The following is a 24,105-nucleotide window of genomic DNA, read 5'->3' as shown; positions in this document are numbered from 1 at the left end:
TTCCTTACTTAATTGGCCTCTCAGAGTTGGTAAGACAACTCCCACCTTTTCGTGCTCTCTGTATGTGTGTATATATATCTCCTCACTATATGTTCCATTCTATGCATCCGAAGAAGTGGGCTGCAGCCCACGAAAGCTTATGCTCAAATAAATTTGTTAGTCTCTAAGGTGCCACAAGTACTTCTGTTCTTTTTGCGGATACAGACTAACAGAGCTGCTACTCTGAAACTAATCTTGCTAATAATTTCCCATGTAGCACTGTATCAAATGCTTTACTGAAGTCCAGATATATTCGGTCTACAACATTTCCCTTGTCTAGAGAATTATTTACATTATCAAAGAAAGATATTGATCAAGTTAGTCTGGCAAAGGGAGTTTTTGCAGCTTTTCAGTGGAGCGCACAGCACTTGGTTCTAGACCTGGAAAACCCTCCGATAATAGAATTTTAAGTCATGACATTTTTATTCATAAAAAAAGCTATATTAGGTTTTAAAACCTTTAAAAATTGCTTACCTTTTTTCTCTGACTCAGCTGTCTGTAGAGCAAACTCATGGTATTAAGGGAGCCACACTTGAAAAAAACAGGGAAAAAGTATGGGCAAAATAGCACCCAGACATTTTTTTAACACTCTAAAAACTTTTTTCAAATGTATTTTCTGTTAAGTATGTGACAGGCATAGAATTACACAAACTATGATCAAAGAATGTTATTTGGCTGCAAAGACTAGAGGCATGTCTATACTACAAACTTAAGTCAACATCAGTTAAGTCAACATCCAGCCGCCACAGTAATTAAGTCAGTAGTGCCTGTCCACACCAGTGCACTGTGAGCAGCTATACCACAGTGCAACTCGCTGCAGGAGTTTTTGGGAAGGGTGTGCAATGCCTCCCGGGGGGGCTGGAAACATGGTTTCAATGTCCGATGGTGCAGTTTTCTCCCTCACTCCCCGATTTCAGCTGGAACCCATAATATTTTGCGCCTTTTTTTCGAAAGGCTAGCATAGCCACACATATGCCATATCCCAAGAAGGTTGACCCCTGCTCTGCTGTGCACTATTGTGAGCATTACAAATATCACATGCCTTATCCTGCAGTATTTCCAGAGCTAGGAGGGGAATTGCTGCACGGAACATGGCAATGTCCTTCAAGCAGCCCTGCTGGAAACCATAGAACAAAACAATTCCTCGTTGCTGTTGGCAGTCGTGCAGCAGCTGAATGCAGTGCAGTGCCATTTCTGGTCCTAGGAACCAGGCACTGACTGATGCGATCGCATTGTTATCCAGTTATGGGACAACGACCAGTGGCTGCAGAACTTTTGTATGTTCAAGGCCGCTGGCCAGAAACTGTATGCGGACCTCTCCCCGGCTCTGCACTAAAAGGAGACCTGCTCTGACACTGGAAAAGCGAGTGGTGAACTCTGTGGAGAAGCTTGCAGTGCCAGATTGCTACTGATCAGTGGGGGAATCAATGTGGAGTTGGTCAATCCAAGCAGGGCCATTAATTGCCTTTTGCTCAGAAGGGTAGTGACTCTGAGCAATGTGCAGGAGATACTGGATGGTTTGGCCGTAATGGGGTTCCCTAACTGCGGTGGGGCGATAGATGGCACACACATCCCTATCTTGGCACCAGACCACCTTGCCAAAGAGTACATAAACAAAAAGGGATTCTTTTCAATGGTGCTGGTGGATCACTGGGGTATGTTACCAACATCAAGGTGGGATGGTCCAGGATGGGGCATGCACACACACATCTTTAAGAACACTTGTCTGTTCAGAAAGCTGCAAGCAGGGGCTTTCTTTCTGGAACACAAAATAACCATTGGTGACGTTGAAATGCCAATAGTGATCCTGGGAGACCCTGCCTACCACTTACTCCCATGGTTCATGAAGTCAGACACCTGGACAGCAGCAAGGATCGCTCAGCAATTGGCTCAACAAGTGCAGAATGGTGGTTGAATGTGTCTTTGGCCTTTAAAGAGTTGCTGGCGCAATTTGCTCACTAGACCTCATTGAAAGTAATATCCCCATGGTTCTAGCTCCTTGCTGTGTGCTCAGTAATATCTGTGAGGCAAAGTTTCCACAGGAGGGAGGCTGCTAATTTTGAGCAGCCCGATACCAGGGCTATAAGATCAGCTATGCAGGAGGTGCTGTGGGGGAGGGAGAGGAGTGGGAACAGGGCACGCTTGGGGGAGGGGGTGGAACTAGGCAGGAAGAGAGGTGGTGGGGGCAAAGCAGGGGTGGGAAGAGGTAGGGTGGAGTTAGGGCTTGGGGCGGAACTGTGATTGAACACCCCCTGGGGCAAGAAGGAAGCCAGCACCTGTGCCTAATAACACAACTTCACGTATTTTGTAGGTTTGTAAATTAAAGTACTTTCCTATATTTATAAGAAGGCCCCTTTCATTAAAAATCTATTTAAAATATGCTGGATTGTTTCTATTTACAAAGTCACATTCTATAGTAGTAATCTGATGGATCTGGGGATTTTTCAGAAAAGATCTCTGGACCTATGTTTAAAGCAAATACAATATACTGAATGCTTCAGGTTGAAGGAATTAAATATACGGCTTATTCATTTCTGAAATATATGATTATTCCCTTAAACCAGGCACACTTTGGGAGGGCTGAACATAGGTAGTCAGCTCTTTCTTGTCTTTGTATTTTATTTATTTATGTTTTTCAAAAATATTTTCTAAAATAGATGAGAAGTGAAGGCCTTTGATTTCATATTTAAACATGCTGGTATTGATGCTGTTGATAGAAAATCCTGGTAAAGAGAGGATAATCCTTTGTGTGAACATTCCTTTCTGGAAGGAGTAATTTTCCACTTTTCTCAAGACTTAGGTTTCTGTAGCAATTAATTTGAAAAGCTTTTCTGTCTGAAGTTGCATTGTCTCATGCTATGAACTTTAGTTAAAATTTGTATAATATTTGGAGTACTTGACATTTGATTTGTTGGAAAAAGTGAGAATTCTGGATTAATTTAAAATATTTAACAGAATGTATGATTTATCATGAGTTATAGTGCCACTTATTCAAAGTTCACAGAAATATTTGCACAAGTGTTGTGGTTCCCAAAGTCTCCTGTTGAAAATGCATGAGAAGCACAGAAAATCCCACAACCTCTCTAAACTTTCCCATGATATCCTGTACATTTTGAATGGATGGCACTGTCTTCAGGAAATTTTTTTTTTAAATAGTTTGTTTGCTAAACTTGTACATAAAACACTGAGGGGCTTGTAGTTTAGCACAGATATTTTAACCATGTTATTGAATATAGGCTGTTGGATTCAATTATGTTGGACACTAACAAAGTAGCACACAATTGCAGTATTCTATTTCCTTTTGATTTCAGCTTTATGACAAAATTAACACAAAATCTTCACCGCAAATCAGGAATCCTCCAAGTGATGCTGTACAGAGAGCCAAAGAGGTAAGTGATTTTGAAAAGCATTATAGACTTTCAGACTTTTATTTTGTTTGTTTAATGTAAAATTCTTTCATCATCATACAGTGCTGATGTTCTACTCTGGCTCCTAAATTTGACTGACTGAAAATGTTTTTACCCTTGGTTATATGGCATACTTTGTAAATGTATCATTTCCCAGACTGTAAGGAATGTTTTCATTATGAAGCCTCGTCATATAATCTCTGACTTGTCAGTAGGGATATAAAAAGGAGGAGCTTTGTCCTTGGACAAGTGTGCTCATTTGCATATATTTTATATTTGATGGGTTTGAATGCAGCAAAAGTTTGAAGCTTGTATAATTTCTCAAATAACACTTTTCTTTAGAAATGTCTATTAATCTAATCCAGATTTGCTTGCTTTTTACTGCATCCATCGGCAAGAGAAAGTTAGTTTAATGCCAAAAAGGAGGGAGGAGGGAAGTCAGATCAGAGCAGTAGGACATATGACTCAAAATGGCCGAAACCAATAAAAACAGAGTTACTTCACTTTTATGCCTGTTAAACTTAGGGCAAATTCTAAATCCAGAATTGTGATCTGTAGTGCCAGTCAAAAATAAGCATTTAGTTGTTTAGCATATGATGGCTGAAAAACATTGCTTACAGTAATGCTAAAATTCAAATGAGAAAAGACATTTTGACTCACAATATGTAATAACTGAAGTCACACTGACATTTCACCGGAAAGTTTCTCTCCTGATTCCCTAACTACTTCTTATTGAAACATGTCTTTGTGCCAGATTGGCAAACTTTAACAGCCCAAGCGAACCTTCTGAGCAGCCCTCACAATTTTACGTGATCTTTTATGTCTTTGTCCATCTAAATCTATCCCTTCTCCCACTTCCCCACATCCGTCTTATATACCTTCCATCAAATCACTCTTATCCAGCCACACTCGTGCTTCTCTGGAACCCTATGGAGTAGATTGGGGGCTGCTGGTTCCTTGCCCCAAGAAATATCAGTGTGGCACAGCCGAGTCTGGAAGGTTACCTGCTCCTAGAGCCACTACGGGCCAGGAGCCTCTCAGAGGAGACTGTGCTTGTAGCTACAGGTAGAGAAAAGGAGGTAGAGGGCCCACAAAGAGGCACCCCTACCAACTCTGTAGAAAGCATTACTCAACCTCCCTACAGCAGTGAAGAAGTGGTGAGCGTGTTTCCTGCAGGGGTTCAGACAGAGTGCACCTGTGTAGGGGGTGCTGGCCATACAGTACAGTGCAGGCGCACGGGTTCTCCCTTTGTTAGAGAGAGCAGACCGGTCCACTAACAAATGTCTATGAGCCCTGCAGCACATTTTATACCTGAATGCCTTTGTGACCAGGGTGCGGGCCACACTGCGGTTGCTCAATTAGGGAAAACTGCAAAGAATGGGAAAGACAATCCCCAAAACTGGTGAGTGTTTCAATACTTAGATTTACCAAGCCAGCACTAAACAGCTTCTGCAGTACCTTACTGGTTACAGAGAAGCCAAAACACAGTTCCCTTAAAAGCAACCCATCCTTTGAGCTTCCTCCCAGACAGCCAAGTCAAATGTAAAAGTTCTACCAATCCCAAAGGATCGGACACATTATCTCTCAGGGTAATAAATATGTCAGATCTTACCCAAATACAGACTTACATCAAATTCTTATTAACTAAAATAAAATTTATTTAAAAAAAAATGAGTGTGAGAGTATTGGTCAAAAGATCATTATACATACAGACATGAGTGCAATTCTGAGATCAGTTTCATAGTAGAGATGGTGAGCTTTCAAGTTGCAAAGAGATCTTAGAATTAGTCCATAGTTTCAGTCCAGTGTTTCATATCCAAGGCAATCCAGATGGGACTGGAGATCTCTGTCTTATGACTCAAACTTCCCCTGAAATAAAGCTCAGGCAGATCCAAGATGAAAGGATCAGGTCCCAAGAGTCCTTTATACAGTTTTCTGCTAGGTTATGATAGCCTCTTCACAGCAGGTGTTCCTTGGGTGATGAATAGCATCTTTGAAGTAGAACTACCTGGTCTTTATGCATACTCAAGTAACTACACCTCTACTCTGATATAACGCGACCCAATATAACATGAATTCGGGTAAAGCAGCGCTTGGGGGCTGTGGGGGTTGCGCACTCCGGCGGATCAAAGCAAGTTCGATATAACGTGGTTTCACCTATAACACAGTATGATTTTTTGGCTCCCAAGGACAGTGTTATATTGGGGTAGAGGTGTACTTGCATTCATCAGCATAAGGTAATTATCCATTAAGCAGTTTATAAACAGTTAACCACAAACCTTAAAATGAAATATAGACAATGATATTATCACACTTACGTTTCATCTAAATGTTAATATTTCCTTTTGACCTCTGAATCAATAGCTAAAATAATACACAGGAACTGTCTATTTACGTGGTTAACATCTAACAAGATATAAGTAAACGCATATAATTAGTATTACCTCCAATTCTTTAACAATACAGGATTGCATTTCAAAACTCTAGTCTAGTTAACATAACTAGGTTAACTATTTCTAAGGAATAGTCCTAATTACCATTTATATACTTTTCTAATATGTCTTTAAAGGTGGAATCTGCAAGCTGTTTAGCCCTTTCTAGCCATGTCTCACAGCTTTCAAATACCTTTAGTGATCCTATTTTGGGTTCTCAGTATTTCCCTACAAAACCAATACAGGTTGGCAAAAATGCCCCTACACAAACAATACATGAGGGCAATAAAGTATGCTGTGCAAAAATCAGACTGGGTTGGGAAATTACTAGTAGTTGCACAAAGGTAGATGTGTGAAGAAATACTTCCTTTTGTTTGTTTTAAACTTGCTGCTTATTAATTTCATGTGATGACCCTTAGTTCGTGTGTTATGAGAAGGAGTAAATAACACTTCCTTATTTATTTTCTCCACACCAGTCATGATTTTATAAATCTCTATCATATGCCCCCTTAGTCATCTCTTTTCCAAGCTGAAAAGTCCCAGTCTTATTAATCTCTCCTCATATGGAAGCTATTCCATACCCCTAATCATTTTTGTTGTCCTTTTCTGTACCTTGTCCAATTCTGGTATATCTTTTTTTTGAGATGGGGCGACTACATCTGCATACAATATTCAAGATGTGAGCATACCATGGATTTATATAAAGACAGTATGATATTTTCTATCTTATTGTCTATCCTTTTCGTAATGATTCCCAACATTCTGTTAGCTTTTTTGACTGAGGAAGTCTTCCATCATCATCTTTCCTAATTACTAACAAGGAGAATCCCCTCTCCCCTACAGCCCACTGCACCCTATCCACCATCTGCTGGGTAGGAGAATGTCTACTTGCATTCTCTGTTACCAAACCGTATCTCTTCCTTTCACCAGCTGCCGAAAGGAAGAGTGCTCTTTCCTTCTAGTTGCTGAGAACGATGGTTTTCTTTTCCCTTCTTCAGTCCCTCTGTGAGCAAGGACAGAGGGTCTTTTCTTGCTTTCTCAGATACCAAGAAGCAGACAACTCCCCATAGGGTCTGTGTCCCATCTTGCTTTCTTAAGGGAGGAAGAATAGTCTTGAGGTTAAGGTGCTAGACTGGGATTCAAGAGATCTGCATTCGGTTCCTGGCTTTGCCACAGACTTCCTGTATGCCTTTGGACAAACCAATTAATCTTTCTGTGCCTCAGTTCCCCATCTATAAAATGGGGATAATAATTTCCCTAACTCACAAGGGTATTGTGAGAATGAATCCATTAGTGTTTGTGAGGTGCTCAGATTCTGTGTTGGTGGGATCCAAACACATACCTCAGTATAGATAGATTGATAATACAGCAGGTTTCCACTATTGAAATTGAGGCACAAAAAGTAGAAGTGTCTTGACCCAGGTCTAGATTAGAATGAGGATTAAAGAATCAACTGGTAGGTAGTAATGATAGCTGATATTAAATATCGAAACTGTCAAATAACTCATGAGTACTATAAAAATTACTGTACTTATAAGATACCATACCAGATAAAGTGTTAGGTTTTTGATTTTGTAGTGTTAGTATAATTGATATTGGAGGAATTAAGACAGATCTATTTTACTGTAAAGGGACAGACTTTCAAAAGGTGGCTTCCCTTTTTCTGGTACAGTTTGTTGCTGCAGTTTTATGTGAATTATTTTTTGGCCCAGAATTGCAGTCAGCTGGATATTTAAATAACTGACCTGCAAGTGTAATTAAGTTCTTAGATGGTCAAGTATTCTAAATTGCATACACCAGGATTTCTCAAACAGAGGTCGCCACTTGTGTAGGGAAAGCCCCTGACAGGCCAAGCCAGTGTGTTTACCTGCCCCGTCCGCAGGTCCAGCCGATCACGGCTCCCACTGGCCACGGATCGCTGCTCCGGGCCAGTGGGGGGAGCTTCTGGAAGTGGCACAGGCCAAGGGACTTACTTCCTGCAGCTTCCATTGGCCCGGAGCAGCAATCCGTGGCCAGTAGGATCTGTGATCCGACGGACCTGTGGATGGGGCAGGTAAACACACTTGGCCTGGCCTGGCTCGCCAGGGGCTTTCCCTACACAAGCGGCGACCCCTGTTTGAGAAACCCTGGCATACACAGATAACTATTGGAGTAAACTTTTGCATGCACTTATTTGCGCTTGCAATTTTGCAGACGCTGTAAAGTTGAGGCTGAAAGTTTAGCCCAATATTAATGTTTTAAATAGATAATTACCACAGGATGAAGGCTTCTGTGCAATTTAAAATATATCACATGAAAACAATTCAGTATTTCTTTCCCAGATGATATGTTTTACCAATTTTGATTTTATATACCTTAAAAACAAGCAAATTATCCCTCATCAGGCACTAAAAGAACCTTTGCAGGTACCAAATTAATCATTTTGCAATTACTTAGAAAAAAGAATGGGAAGCTTGTCAGTGTCTGAATTCCTTTAATATTGTTAATTCCAGGATGGTTCGCACGTCTGTTTTTAGCACAGAAAAATAAACATACTGAGAGAGTTAAGGCAGCAACTCAAGTGTGGAAATAAGACTTAAATGTGCATTTCAGAAGGTTCTAGAGAGTATGGAATCTATTCTCCTTTTAAGTTCTGTGTGGTTTATACATGTAACTACAACCTACCAGGGCCGGCCTTATGGATATGCGACATGGGCGATCGATTGGTCAGGGCTGCTGTCCAAGTGCCACAAGCTGGCCGGCCTGGTTTGAGTGCAGGCGAGCCAGGGGACTGGAACCCCTGGCCAGCCAGGCCAGGAGAGCGGGCAGGGCTACCTATTGCCACCAGCCTGGCGGAGAGGCACAGGCAGCGGGGCTTGCCCCTGCAGACCCAGTAGGCCAGCCCTTGGGTCTCCCCTTCCCTCAGGCTCTCCTCCTGTTAGACAGTTGTGGGGGCATGGCCAGGGGAGCCCCAGGGCTCAGAAACTCCTCCCTGTGCAGCCCGGCTGGGCTCTGGGTCCAGGAGCTGCATCCCACATGGCTGGGTTCTGGGGCTGCACCGTGCACCCCACGCTGCTGGTCTCAAACTGAAACAAAGGGTGCCAAAATACGAGTTCACTCAGGGCGCCATTTTCCTACAGACAGCCCTGCAACCTACAATCCACCAGTAAGTGAAAGCACATATAAAAATGTGCAAATACTCAGAATAACTTATTCAGCCCACAATAAGTATAGTGGCTCATGCCCGTGTGACAAAATTAAGTTGTATATCTTGCACATTCAACCATGAGACCTAAAATGCAGCTTTAACAGAATGCTGGAGTTTAAAAATGCACCCTGTTTACCTTTCTGTGGAAAGATGAGAGAGAGTGATTTGAGGAGGAGATCCTATCCTGAGTGGTGGGAGGGAATATTTGTGCCAACCACATTGCTCTGCAGAATTTCCTACCAATTAATCTCTGGAGCCGCTGCCAGAAGCAGAGTGCTCTGTTTCCGCCATCCAAACAGCTGACTGTTGAGAATAAAATTAAAAATATCAGACTGTAAGGGACTGAGTTAAAATACATTTCCTTTTTTGCCCCAGTCATGAGATGAAATGCTCTTTTCTTTTTATAGAATCATGAGTTTTGTGGTGGTATAACAGATGGACCTTCTACGGTTCATATTTTTAACCATTTAATTTGCAGAAACAGTGTTTTAATTTGGATAATTCAAGATTTTGTGCATGTTTTTAATTCTATTTTAATATTTCTTAGCCCCTATTCAGGCATGGAAACAGAGGTTGATACGAGCGACTTATATAGTTGCTGGTTAACACTTTACTTTTGCAGTTGCAATAATAACCTTTTAAAGAATATTTTCAGTTTGAGAAGCGACACTGCTTTCTTGAAATCTGTTCTTTCATTAGCAAAGAGAGACATCAATATGTGATATTTTATTCTTTTTAAAAAAGTTCCCATTCTCAAAGACCCTTTACTGTCATAACCCATTGATTGTGTTGGTGCTACAGGGATTATGGCCAGCCTGAGTAAAGTATGCTTTTTACACTTTTGTGACAGAATAGAGAGCAGTTAGCTTTACTGACATTTGTGCTGTTTGTTTTGCAGGTATTGGAAGAAATTTCATGTTACCCAGAGAACAATGATGCAAAAGAGCTAAAACGTATTTTAACACAACCTCATTTCATGGTAAGCAAATAGTGCTTTGGCTGTTCTTAAACACATTCCTCATGGAACATCAGCCAAGAATGTACTACCTAAAGCCTATAAGCAACAAAACAAAAGTATAGTTAACTGCACACAGATATATATTTAATCAGCATTTCTAATATGCTAAGCTAGCACAGCAGCTGATATTGTTATGGGGCTGATACATAATGCTTGCTACACTGAGGGGCCATTGTTTGTTTGCTGCTTGTCATGAGAATTGCAGCTTGCACACAGAGCTATTTTGCAGGTTTGAGCTCATCAGATAAGGGTGTTATTCCTTAAAATGTTTGTTTTTTAAAAGAAAATATAAGAGAAACTAGTAAGAAAAATCTAAAGAGACTGACAATAAAGGTAACTCAAATCTAACAGACATCAGTAGCGTTGAGTGAACCTTTTGTGACACAGTCACAAAGCAATGGAACTGTTCATTACGAAATCTTACAAAAATAGGGTAGGATGGAATCCTTTTTTAAACAAAATCATTAATGTTATTAACAGTTACATTATTTGGCTCAATAGCCTGTTAAAACTATTTCACCCAGCCTAGTAGCTCTGTAGTTTGTCCTTCATACTACCACGTGAGTAACCTAGGTTAGATTCCCAGTTCCAGGAACTTGTTTTGGGAGCTAACTGGGATATAAAATGGAGAAAGGAACCTGTGGATCCCAGGAAGACATGGTGAGGATCCTCCTTTCTTCCAAACCGGTGTTGGGCAAAAATGTGTTTGTTCACTTTTAGAATGTTTCCTATATTTAAATCTAGATTGGGGTGAGTCAGACGGGTGGTATAGTTCACTGAATTTGGCATTTTGTACCTAAGATAAACTATCTGGTATATTTCACATGTTTTTATTTTGGGGGCAGTGATGGCCTTACGTTCAGTGGTCTGAGCACCCAAACCTCTCTCTGAAATCACTGTGTAAGTCTCTGACTCAAAGAATGAATATAAGGCATTCCCAAGATTTTGTCCAGCTGAGGGCTGAATTGGCATTTTGCAAAAAAAAAAAACCACCACCACAAAGCCAACCAGAAAACAGTACCAGATTTTCATAAAATAAAGCAAATTGCAACCACTTTAATTTAATAGGCAGATGAAGCCTGCAAAGGCTACAGGTTACAGCATGTAGCATTCCAGCTGGATTCTTTGAAGATCAGAGTAGTTCTGTACCTCAGCTGCTTGGTGTGCCATTTGCCTGATGGTGATACCCACTCTGATAAAAGTAGCAGAACCAGCTCTGCTTTAGTAGAGACGGTTGTTTACAATAGAAAAAATGAGACATTATGACTGCCATGCTTATTGTGGGAAGGGAAGGAAGCAGTAAAAATAAAAATGGTACTGACTATTGCCCAACTTCTCTGCTGAGTGGCTTATCCTGATTCAACTTTTTTTTTCTCCATGTAATACGTATCTTGGATTTACTGCAAAGACATCAGAAGTAAAAGCAGACAGAAGTCAATAATGTATGTGATTAGATGGCAGTTTGAAAGGCTAGCTGATCTGCTTTTATGTGCACACCGTTTTCAAAGTAATCCCCAAATAATAATCTATTAAAGATTTTCATATTGAGTCAAATGACAGGCAAAGTGTTATGCATCAGAAAACTACTTTTATATAAAAAATAATTAAGCTAAAGTGCTCAGACATTTTTTTAAGACCAGCTGTCAGAAAACTCTTGCAACAATTCTTTTTAATATGTTTTTGATGTGGAATAAAAGACTGATTTCCCTTTTAAAATGTTTAAATTATATTGATGGGTGGTTATTTCTAAGCAAAAAGAAGCTGTAAAAAATCTTCATTGCAAAAATGAAATACTTACTCTTTATTTGTGAAAAATGTGAATCCTTCTCCCGCAGTTTAGGACATCAAGATAAATGAGCTAAACCCGTAGGCACCTCATCTGTGTCCCAGTGGACATTAGTCAGTAGACCTCACAGGGTACTAAGCAGAAATTGTTTGAACAAGATGTAATTCATTAATTAGATAGCCAGAATCTAATTTTAGTCTCTGCTTTATGCTTTTGTACCTGCCTTTTGGTTTTAATTTATAGATAATTCTCTATTTCCTGAGAATTTTAAAGAGTTACTGTAAACAAATATGGTATACTCTCTGACTAATGATATTAAAACACATTAACAGAGACACGTTATTAATCCTAAAAAATACAATCCAGTGAATCATTTTGGGGCTACTGACCTTATAAAGGAAATCATTTGACGTATAATTGACACCCTGCCATGCTTCACTGACACTTGAAAACCCCATTATGTAATGGTGGAGTGAGAGAACAAAATATTTGCAAACATATTAATTATTAACACTGTATGCAAGCAATGTAAGTAGAAAAAACAGTACAATGTGTTATACTGACAGCCTATTTTCAGCATGCCATTAGAAAGCTTAGTAAAATAAAATATATTCTAGTTGCTATATCATTGCAGTCTAATGCACTGAGAGTTAGGACACATGGTTTAGTCAGTAGGATCACATGTCTTAAGCTAGTGTGTACTTAGGTTGTAAGGTTTAGGCTTGTAAGCTTCATTATCTGAGGAATGTGATACCAGAATCCATAATTTTTAACAGAGACCAAAAACTAAGATAGCAGAGGCAAGTCAAAACAGCATAGATGGTGCTGAACATGAGTGCCCCTGGTTAAACCAAATATTTTTCTAACTTCTGGCAATCAGTCACGCAGTAAAGTTTTTTTACTTAATGCTCAATAAGGCCCAATCCTGAAAAGACTTATGTTCGTGCTTAACTATTAACACTGAGCATTCTGTGTGGGTCATTTAAAGAATCTTTTATTTCAACCAAGAGCCACTGCTGCAGAGTAAAAGTCCCCAGGCAGAAGTTGCTGCACTTCAGAACATCACTTTCTCTTTGTTTTTCTAAGAAAGCAAAATCATTTCATGTACTTAATACAGAGGCAGCTGGCTGTAGATGGCTACTTTATCCAACTTTTGTCAAAAGTTAACAAAAAAATTGTCTAAAACTCATTCAAATACATTTCCACGTTCATTGCCAAGGGACTCTCCAGCAGGACAGACGCTTGCTAATCTCTGAAATGGTTCCTAAACTAATCACTTCCTAGAATGTTTACATTTATCTGGTTGTATTTTTTACTGTATATGCATTAGTGTGTTTTTAAGTATGGTACATTATTACTTGCAGGAAGTTCAGGCTCAAAGTTAGCCTTTCATATTTCTCATTCTGGGAGTTTTTAAAATGTTTGTTTAACCATTGCCTGCCGAATGATTACAAATGAGATAATTCAGCTACTGCATAATTGGAGCCTGTTTGAATTTTCTTAAAATGTGGATATAAATTTTTTAAAATATAACCAGATAAATGTTGGTTTTAAATGTATGCTTTCTAGGAAGTGATTAGTTTAGGAATCATTTCAGGGATTAGCAAGTGTCTGTTCTGCTGGAGAGTCATTTCAAAAAGATTATTTTCTTTGTACCACTATAACAGTAAATGTGAACAGCAGTGATATCTGCAAACTGGACTGTTCTTTTGCATCTGTTCATGTGGCAACACTTGAAATGTTTTCTCGCACAGGGGGATTTTGCATTTTATATATTTAGGTATTTATAGTGCATCCCATGTATCTTCCTTCATTGTTCCTTGCAGTGAATGATACAGAAATGTAGTGGGAAACAGCATTTATAACTTCTGCCACAGTACTTAGAATTCTTTCGGGACCCATATGGTCCACAAAGGGAAAAGGGCCAGGAAAACATGACCATACTGTAACAATAAACGATAACAGAGGAAATTGTGTAGTTTAAAGGGAAACTATGCTTTAGATTAAATATTTCAGTGGAATTCAGTTTAGTGCAATACAGAAATAGGTGTTCTCACAATTGTATTATCTATGTATGTTTATGGAGGCACAGATGTAAATCATCAAATATAGTAACAAACCTTGCAAATATTTATCATTTATTTTGCCTACACACAAGTGTTGTATTAATCCAGTCATTAAAAGCTAATTGTTCAAATCAGATACAATTATGTTATGATGTTTTGGTTTAATGTTGCTTTATAAAACAGAAATATATCACTGGGAATCTTGTTAAGAAAAGGCATTGTTAGGGGCAGGGCATATAACGGACACAATCAGATGTGATGAGAGATGACTCTACTTGCTGATATGCTTGAACAAATATTTCACCCTTAGAACAGAGGATAGAAAGCAATCCTTTACTAACTGGGTTCAGGAAACCATAGCCGACTGTTCTGTTAAAGATCATCTATGCACAAAGTCAAGAATACACCCAAAAACACTCTCTAGAAAGACAGACAAAACAAATGCCAACTTGCACATAAGATACGTTTTGGCTCCTATTCAGGGCTGCTTGTGACACACAGTCAAGGAGTTTGTGGGGATAAAAATGAAAAAGAGAATCTGGTCTTGTCAGTTACCAAATTAAGCTAAATAGATATGTCACATACAAGGCAGCTTAAGAGTAACCACGCCCCTCTTTGCACCAGTTTAACTAAATCAATTTAAAAACCAATTTTAGTTAAATTGATTCAACTTCTGTGTGTAGTCAAGATCTCTGTAAATCTAGATAAAATGAACAATCACGTCAGGTATGGACACTGACGAAATATCTGGAAGTATGAGCCCATTGTTAGAGTTTAAAAAGTTAATAACAGAAACAGATGCCATTAAATATTTAATTAAAAATAGTGTTTGGACTGGCAATAGGTTTGAAATGTTAGAAAAATCTGAGAATTAGGATCTTCCTGTTTTGAGTATCTTGAGCGATAGGAGCTACATGCCCCCATCTCTCCAGATACTCTAACAGGACAGCATCAGCTCCATAGAAAGCCAAATTCCCCAAATTAGTTTTAAAATTAAGGAAGGTGCCTTAAAAGTTTATAAATCCTCTTTTATAGTATATAGTGCATGTTAAAAGTGGTGTGGCCTTTCAGAAACAAGTGCAGAATTTTGTAGGTAACCATAAAATCCCATCTATAATCTTGGAGTCACTCCTGAGAAACAAGTTTCACATGGATGCCCTTTCTAAAACCTATTTAAATACAGAATATTCAAATGAACTTTTGTAATCAAAAATTAAACAGCCACAGGGACTCATTCATCTGTTTAAAATAAATCAGACATGCTAAACTCAAGCTGTGTGATTCATAGGTCTTTCAACATGCAAGTCATGGGTCTCTACATTTTTACAGTGGTAGCACTACATGCTTACCTACAGAGTAGTGTGGCCAGTCTGATGCAGAGTTCTATAGAGTACCAGACACTATAAGGAGCAGGCTTGCTTTTTCAACCCTGATTCCGGCAGCACAAGCCCTGTGGGAAAGTAATCCTTCTCTCCAATCTTCGACAACCTTTGGGATGATATAGGAGCAGCATTGATTGGTTCAGTTGTAAATCCTGTCCAGGCTTTTGACAGAAGGTTGTTTATAATACAGGTTCTTAAAGACTGGTAAGGTCAAAAAAGCAAACATGAAATAGAGGGACTCTTCGAGGCCCTGAAACCGGGGTCCCCAACGCGGTGCCCGTGGGCGCCATGGTGCCTGCCGGGGCACCTATGTGCGCCCACATACTGGCCAGCAGACAAGCATCCACTGAAATGCTGCCGATGAGCAGCGTCATCAAGAGGCTTCGCTGCCGAAATGCCACTGAAAAGTGATGTCACTAAGAGGCGTAGCTGCTGAAATGCCGCTGATTTTCAGCGGCATTTCAGCAGCGATGCCTCTTGACGTTGTCGCTTCTCGGGGCATTTCAGCGGATGCTTGTCCGCCAGGCACGGTCCTCAGCGGCTCATTGTCCGGCGCCACCACCCGGAAAAGGTTGAGGACCACTGCCCTGAGAGATCCTCACGGGAAAAAGAGAGAGAAGAGGGATGTCATGCATGTAAAAACCTGATACTGAATGTTCTTCAAGTACTTGAGAAATTTTTATATTTTATCTAGATTATATCTCCTGGTAACATATTACACTTTTCACAGTTAGATATTCTAACTGTCTTTGATGCTGCCTTTATAAATAACTAGAAGGGTAATTGATATGCTTATCAAGTACATTTTGATAAATTTAATCAACTGTATGTGATACTGTACAATATATCAGGAAATGTAGAGAAAAACTGATGAATTAGTACTTGAAGGTGATTTTTATCAGATGTCACAAACCAAACGGGATTGTGCTGCACCAGTTCTCTGTGGGAGAGGAATAAAAAACCATGGTGTTTAAGAAAGTAGTCATGTTAGCAATTGAGTAAGGCCATGCATCTTGCCCTCTGAGTCAATATAGAACTAGTTCCTCAGCATAGTGTTAGAGGACACTGTGCTAGACGTTGGAGGGGTTGTTCTCAGAATATATGTAAAATAGAGATGGAAAAAACTTGGAGTCAAGGTTTTTTTTTCTCAAGAGAATGAGTGCTAAACTCAAGGGTCTTGGCCAAATTCTATCTTGAAGTATTATCCTAAATACCTTGCAGTTTTCTCTTTCAGTTTCAAATGAATATATTGGTCATATTCACTTTCTATTGTAATTGTCTTATAGTGTTACTGTTTGTAGTCAAGGGTTGCCTATTTCCATCTCAAAACTCACTTTCATTTCAGTGTTGGAAGAAGTGATACCTGTACATGTGTATGGCTAAGCTTTTCAGAACTGTGTGCCTAAAGTAAGGTGCCCACACATGGAACTAAAAGCCCAAATAAAAATAGGCTGATTTCAAAATTTGCTGAACACCTGCACTTCCTACCGATTTCAGTGAGACTTTTGGATGCTGAGGACTTTGAAAATCAAGTCATTTATCTTTAGGTAGATGAGTGAAGAGCCTAATGTAAGCACCCAAATTTACACACACACATTGTAGTTTTATAAAATGAATATTGTGTTTAGGAATCCTTCAAGGTAAAAGGCCTTATATAAATGTAAGAAAGTAATATCATGGGCATGCTCTAGCTTCTGGGGGAAATATTAAATCTTCTGTCAGGAATGAGAAAACGCACCAGAGATTATGGAAATCTGATTACTTCTGTAACCTCCTGTAGGCCTTACTTCAAACTCATGATGTAGTGGCACATGAAGTTTACAGTGACGAAGCTTTGAGAGTTACGCCTCCACCCACCTCTCCATACTTAAACGGAGATTCTCCAGAGAGCGCCAACGGTGACATGGATATGGAGAACGTAACACGAGTCCGACTGGTACAGTTCCAGAAGAACACAGATGAACCAATGGTATGTAGGCAACAGTACTGTTCTCTTAACTCTGTAAAGAGAAAGAGGTGACAAACTATCTTAGTAGTTTCAAACCACAGCCTTTATACACAAAAGTTGTTCTGCTTTAACTGTCTGAGTATAGTTGAAGTGTGGTACAACCAACATTATGTGGACGCAGTAAAACCAGTTGAAAAGTGCTTCTACCAGTATAGCTTATTCCCGTATGGAAAATGAAATAAACTGTATTGGTGTAGTTACATAAACGTTAGACGCTGTACTGGTATACGTATTCTGATAAAAACAAATCACACCTCTAACTGAAATCATAGAATCATAGAATATCAGGGTTGGAAGGGACTTCAGGAGGTCATATAGTCCAACCCCCTGCTCAAGGCAGGACCAATTCCCAGGCAGATTTTTGCCCCAGATCCCTAAATGGCCCCCTCAAGGATTGAACTTTCAACCCTGGGTTTAGCAGGCCATGCAATTCTTTTATGCAATAGCCTGCATACTAAATGACTATGTATTCATCTTATAAAGAATCATTGTCTTTACTGATAGCTAAAAATGCATCTGTGTTATAACCAAATTTTATCAGTTTTTGAAATTAGTTCAAACAGTAAATGGAAAGACCCGTAAAAAGAATATTACATCTCTGGAAAACAAATGGTATACTTTGATTTTTGATGGGGTTTGAAAAATAGCAAAAGAGGAAACAGTGTGTATGTTCAGCATGTGGAGTGTTTCCATAATAAGTTCTATGGTGGTTACTTGATCTCATAAGAGCAACAGTGTATAAATTCAAAACTAAAGGTGAAATTCTAGCCTCTTTGAAGTCAATGGCAAAACTCCCATTGATTTCGATAAGGCCAGGATTTCCCTCTAAAACATAGCTTCATCTCAAGCTTGCAGCAGAAGTGACCATTCTTAGTAGTTGAAGGAGCAGGTTGCTGAATGTTTTTTCTTAATGATTTAACAATTTCTTTTACTAGGGAATCACTTTAAAAATGAATGAGCTGAACCATTGCATTGTTGCAAGAATTATGCATGGAGGAATGATTCACAGGCAAGGTAATCTTAGGACGTAAATGGTTTTATTCTCAAATTGGATTACTCCCATAATCAAATATATTTTGTGTAACAAGTGAGACCCTGATCCTAAAACTTACTGTTCTACACCAGTGGATCCCTGTGTATGCATGGAGTCCCATTAACTTCACAGGGTCACCACTCAGGTGCAAGGGTCCGCTCACCTGGAACAAGTTTCAGGAAGGGGCCATGAGTGTTTAATTTTTGCTTTGATAGGTAATGATGCAGGTCGTCTCAAATTGCTTCTACAGAATATCAGTTCTAAAGTGTATGTAATTTTGGAAAGTGTATTTATCTAATTCTTTTCTAAAATTCTCAGAGTAAGTACAATATTTTTTTCTTCATACACCTCTACCCCGATACAGCGCTGTCCTCGGGAGCCAAAAAATCTTACCGCGTTATAGCAAACTTGCTTTGAGCCACCAGAGTGTGCCCCCCCGGCCCCGAGCGCTGCTTTACTGCATTATGTCCAAATTCGTGTTACATCAGGTCACGTTATATTGAGATAGAGGTGTATATCAAAAGTCTCTCTCTGTTCAGCAGAAATTCCACATTTCTCCATGTATTTTCACAGAGCTTCTGAGACTCTTGGCAGTTTGACTGCTGAGGTCTCGGAATGTGAATCTGGAACCAAAACTTTTCTCAGCCGTGCAGCTTGTACCTTTATGTTTGGCTTTCACTGCTCTGAGCTGTTGCCAAACCTTTAGACCTGTGCCTGTTCCTCTGTTCCACTCCCATCCTGTGTGCCCAGATATATGTCAAAAGTAATTAATGGCTGAGCCGAGAGTTATCTACTCAGTAGTGAACTAACTCTGGCAGCCTGCAGATATGAATTGTGTCTCTAGGGAAGTTTGCAATTTGAAAACTGTCATTTTGTGACACTGATCAAACTTTTCTTAAAAGTGGCAGATTTGAATTTGTGTGAACTTGTATATTTGCTTAATGGGACACCATCAGCTTGAATCTAGTCAGCTTTTTAAAATGAATAGAAAAGGAGATTTGGCATATAAGAGTCACAGTTGCTGTTTTGTCATTGACTTCCTTTGGGATCACTTAGATGGTAGTCATCCTCCATGTAGTAGATGGTTATTACTTTGTATAATAGCTACAGCTGCTTCCAAAATCAGAGGGATAGATCCTTTTTAACATGTTATAGAATTTGCCACTCTACCCATCAGAGGATGATGCCTTGATATTTTTAAATTATTGTACAGAATCTAGAATTTGTAGGTAGTATTTAAGCTTTTCTGTTTGTGCTTTATTTAACTTTGAAATGCTTCTGAGTATATTCAGAAGTCTTGAAATGTTATTACTCTTTTCTGAGTTTTCTGCATATAAGTTTAGGCAAAATGCAGCAAATCCTTTAGCATTTTCATTACTCGTTCATTTTTCTTAATTGTCTATTAGTGTTTTAATCTGATTACCACTGTAGATATTTGTTGCTTCCTCGGTTGGTATTCCAGGGTTCTGCTGACTTTTTATTAAGTTATTCAAAATTTCTTTGAGTTTTCCAGTTTAGCAACTAAAATGTAAGCTGGCAGTAGTTTCAGGTGATACACCAGCACCTGAATCCCCTTACCAGTTTTTGTGGGTTTACCATCACATTTTCTTATTTTTAAAAATTGTTTCTTTTCTTCTATTAATGTGAGGAAGAACAGAGCGCTTCCTAACTAAACAGGGAAACTGACAATATACGGAGGACTGTCAAAAAGTCAGAGTAAACAAACTGGAAAAATAGCAAAGTATAATTATCCCCATTTTAAAGATGGGGAAGCAGAGGTTGGAAGCTGAAGTGTCTTACTCAAAATGAGTAAGTGGCAGAGCTGGAGTTAGATCTCAAGACTTCCTGACACTCCGTGTTTCTCAGTATGAGGCATTTTAATTAATCATAAATTAATCACTGAAATAATTAATATGTTGGATTCAGATCCCAAAAATTCAAGGAGAATAAAAAAGTTAAATAGCATCTTTGAAATGCTGTATGAATTTGTATAGACTTGTGTATTCTCTTAAAGGGACAGCGCCTTTGAACTTTTACTTACTTACTATTCTTACAAGAAACTTTTAAGATTACTAGACATCAAAGAGATTACAAACAATGTTTACCCACCTCTAAAGGGATTTGCAATGTCTACAGTGCTTTGAACAAAAAAAAATTATACAAGTGCTTACTAATGGGTGGTTCTAAAATAGAAGGTGTAATTCTTCATAGAAACAATTTGATTGTCAAAATGTCTTTTGTCCTCTCAGGAACAACTTATATTTAGGTATTTGGTTCTGTAGTTCACATAGAACTGTTTTTAATCAAAAGTAAACGTAATCTCAAAGTGGAGATTTTTCATTTTGCATTACAGCAATAGCAAATTGTTAACCAAATATAACAAAAAAAAATCTAACTTCTTTGTTCTGTTTTATGAGCCTGACTAAATATTCGAAGTAGTTTTTATTTCTAATAGTCTCCTGCAATCAGTGATCAAATATAATGCATGTGATTGTATCACTTAATGTTCTGTCCCCTATGTGGCTTATTAGCTTCAACTGGATATCATTCCATATATTCAGTATTCATCCAAATGCTAAAATGTATATATTCAATACACTCTTAATTTCTCTGCTGTAGCACTCAATGGCTGCATGCCATTTTTCTTTTCTTTATAAGTTGGCAATGTGGCAGGTGAGTTAATTTTTGTGCTCTCACCTTTTTCTTGATCCTTCATAATCAGTTTCTCCCAAGCAAGGTCAACCTGTGCAACGACTCTTTCATCCTTGCTTCATGTGAACTGGTGGTAATACCCCAGTTTCAATCTTAAGGATTGTTCACTTTTGGGATAAGTGCACAGATTGTATTTTAAATTCTGCCACAGAGGCTTATTTATGTTTGAGCTTTTGCCTTCGTATCAGTGCTTTAGCACCGAGTACTTGTGGGTTTTACTCATCTGGAGAATATATTTCGATTCCAAATGGTGTTACTGCATTTTTCTTGCATCTGCTGTACTACAGATAGACTTCCTGGCAGCTTCAAGCATCCAAAACCCAAATGTCTAGGTTTTCTGCCGTTAAAGTTTTTGTTTTGGCACATTTGTGTCAACAGGTGTATTGATTTTAAATCGGAATTAGGCACCCATGCTACTGCTGCCCCAGGACACAGACTTCCTGCAGAAGACATGTCACTGCAGATTGCCTATTCGTATCTGTAAGAAAATGACTTAATTTGGAGCTCCCACAAATAGTTAAACCATGAATCTGTAAACACCTATGCCCTAGGACAACTAACAGAGCATTTTGTGAGCAAAGATGATGCTGTTATAACAGCATGAATATGATTACATGGTGAAAAGAGACTACTGTAATGTACATGGACTGCCTCCAGCTTTGCCAGCTGCAGAACTCTCCTCCAGCTGCAGAATTTGCTTCCTCGGAGAAAACTGTTCCCTGTTCTGTCTAGCAGGGTGAGGGGTGTCTCAGACTTCTATACATAGCAAGAGCGCATACTGGCTGATGCTGTGCTAATCTGGGCCAGGTGAAGGCAGAGGAAGGAGATTGCCAACCCATGGGCACCCTGTTCTTTATTATCATAGATTTATTTATATATTGCCATAGATACAGAAAAATATAAAATACAGTTGGTAAAGTATAAAATACAAAATACAGAAAAGCCCCTACCCAAAAGAGCCTACAGTCCAAAGTCTGAATAAATACAATACAGATAATAGACGAGGAGTCAGAACAGGGAGTGCTGATCAGATGTACACCATGGTAAGGGAGTCATTAGGCTGGGGAGAAGGCACCGCATGGAGATGCCAAGAATATCACCTCCCAACAGAAAAATGGGGAGAGGCTGTCCCAAAATGATAAAAGGCTCAAACTCCATCTCTCTCCAGTGACCCAGTCTGACCCCTTTCTCCCAGCTATTAGCCAGCCCAACTCTCCACCAAGACAAAAGGACAGAAGTCTTTAAATCCCCTCTCAGCTGCCCACCTCCTACACACACCAGCTGCTACCATCCAGTTATGGATTGTCAGTACTAGCTTCTGCCACAGAGTAAAATAAATGGAAAACATTCAAAAGAAGGGGTTGTATTTAACTGTATTCTCAAAATGACTAACCTCATGAGCATATTTATTGTATTTCTTTCAATTTTTCATTCAATCATAATTTGTGTTTGAATGTTTCAGAAAGTATAGCATGCCAGGGGATATTGTGTATTATTGTGCCATAACAATGAAGGCCTCTGCAAGCAGAGCTTAGTTCCAGCATGGTATGGAGCTCTAATTATTTTGGAATCAAATATATTTTTGTAGAAGGTGTGAAGGGCTGAGAAAGTTTGCCAATGCTGAACTTGTATAACTTTTTGTTAGAGGGTTAGGTCATCAATACGCCAACTGTGAGCTGTTTTCATTTGAAATTCAAATACAGAGCTGCTGCATTCACATACAGTAAACTGCTAACTGTGATGAATCCTGATTAATGTTCCACAAGGCAGGACAGCGGAATTGCACTGGAGTCCCTGCCCCTTTTTGGCTGTCAATAGGAAGCTCTTGTGGAATTGATTAAAACATTTTCTGGGGGATGGAGGACTTTCTCCTGAACAGATTAAAAGTTTGAGTAATCCTGTTCTGTAGCCTTCTGGGAGTTTTAGTGGTCCACAGGGCTGTGTAGCAGTGTCACAGACTAGAGTCCAAAGGGTAATCAGGCATTGTAGTTCATGATAGTGCCTGTTAGGACAGCTCTAGTTAAGTCAGGCTCTCTTTCTGTTATAAAGCGTATGGTTTTGGAATTCAGTATTTCTGCCATTTCAAATGAAATGAAATTTAAAACTCAGATCATTAGGATGAATGTATTTTTTTTCTTCAGTCAATATGGTCATTTTAGATTTAGCAATCCACAAAAACATCATTCGTAGTTTAGGTGATTTATTGCCAACATCTATTTCCACAGTGGCTTCTTTTTGAAAAATAGATTGCCAGCTGTTGGTTCTTCAAGTAAAACTGATTGTGTTTGGTAAAGTATTTGGAAAAGGATACTTGGCAAATGAATTTAGTTAATTCACAAAACAAAAAGTAATATAGTAAATGTATAGTGAATGAACTATCCAGGTAGAATGATGGCCTTGTTACATAAGAGCCACTAGCAACCACATTATTTTACTATATAATCTTTCACAATATGCACATTTTTCTTAGCATCCAAAGCTGCATTGGAATGGACGGCACATTCACACCATTGATTTCAATGAGACTTTGTATGGTAAAAAATGTGTACAGTTATGCTCTGTAAAAAAAGGGAAAAATATATTTAATAACAATTTAAAAAATCACGGTTTCTAGTGTGGAATTGTTCACTGAGTTCCACTGCTTTGTGGGTTTCAGCTAGACACTAAACTCTTATTTTAGCATTTTATTTTAATGTCTTTGTACTGCCAATCTCTGTTTGAGTTTTGGTATTGTTTCACAGTTATATTATAAAGTACACATTAACTATTTGTTTTGTTAATTCTGCAGGTACACTCCATGTAGGGGATGAAATCCGAGAAATAAATGGAATCAGTGTAGCAAACCAAACAGTGGAACAACTACAAAAAATGCTTGTAAGTCCCTAAAAGTTTGTTGACATTAATGTTTAATATTTTTTAAATAAACAGCAAAATTAATCCTTTTTTCTTTTAACAAAACCTCTCTAAATCACAGTGTTCTTCTTTGTCCTTCCTTTCTTGGGAGCTTACCTGATCCCCCAACACAACCCCTTTCT

General features: G+C 38.9%; 1 protein-coding gene across 14 annotated transcripts in view; it reads left to right on the top strand.

The window, feature by feature from the left end:
• Positions 1 to 24,105, top strand: part of CASK (calcium/calmodulin dependent serine protein kinase) — a 415,898-nt gene that overhangs the window by 346,445 nt on the left and 45,348 nt on the right. For all 14 annotated transcript variants that reach the window (XM_030576389.1, XM_030576372.1, XM_030576320.1 and 11 more), the window contains 5 exons: positions 3,351 to 3,428; positions 9,964 to 10,044; positions 17,098 to 17,286; positions 18,261 to 18,339; positions 23,859 to 23,944. In XM_030576389.1, the coding sequence (XP_030432249.1) occupies positions 3,351 to 3,428; positions 9,964 to 10,044; positions 17,098 to 17,286; positions 18,261 to 18,339; positions 23,859 to 23,944 (513 nt within the window). The remainder of the gene's footprint in view (positions 1 to 3,350; positions 3,429 to 9,963; positions 10,045 to 17,097; positions 17,287 to 18,260; positions 18,340 to 23,858; positions 23,945 to 24,105) is intronic.

This window comes from Gopherus evgoodei, chromosome 1 (assembly GCF_007399415.2).
Source record: "Gopherus evgoodei ecotype Sinaloan lineage chromosome 1, rGopEvg1_v1.p, whole genome shotgun sequence".
In the NCBI taxonomy this organism is placed as follows: Eukaryota; Metazoa; Chordata; order Testudines; family Testudinidae; genus Gopherus; species Gopherus evgoodei.
This window is presented reverse-complemented; position numbering and strand designations above follow the sequence as displayed.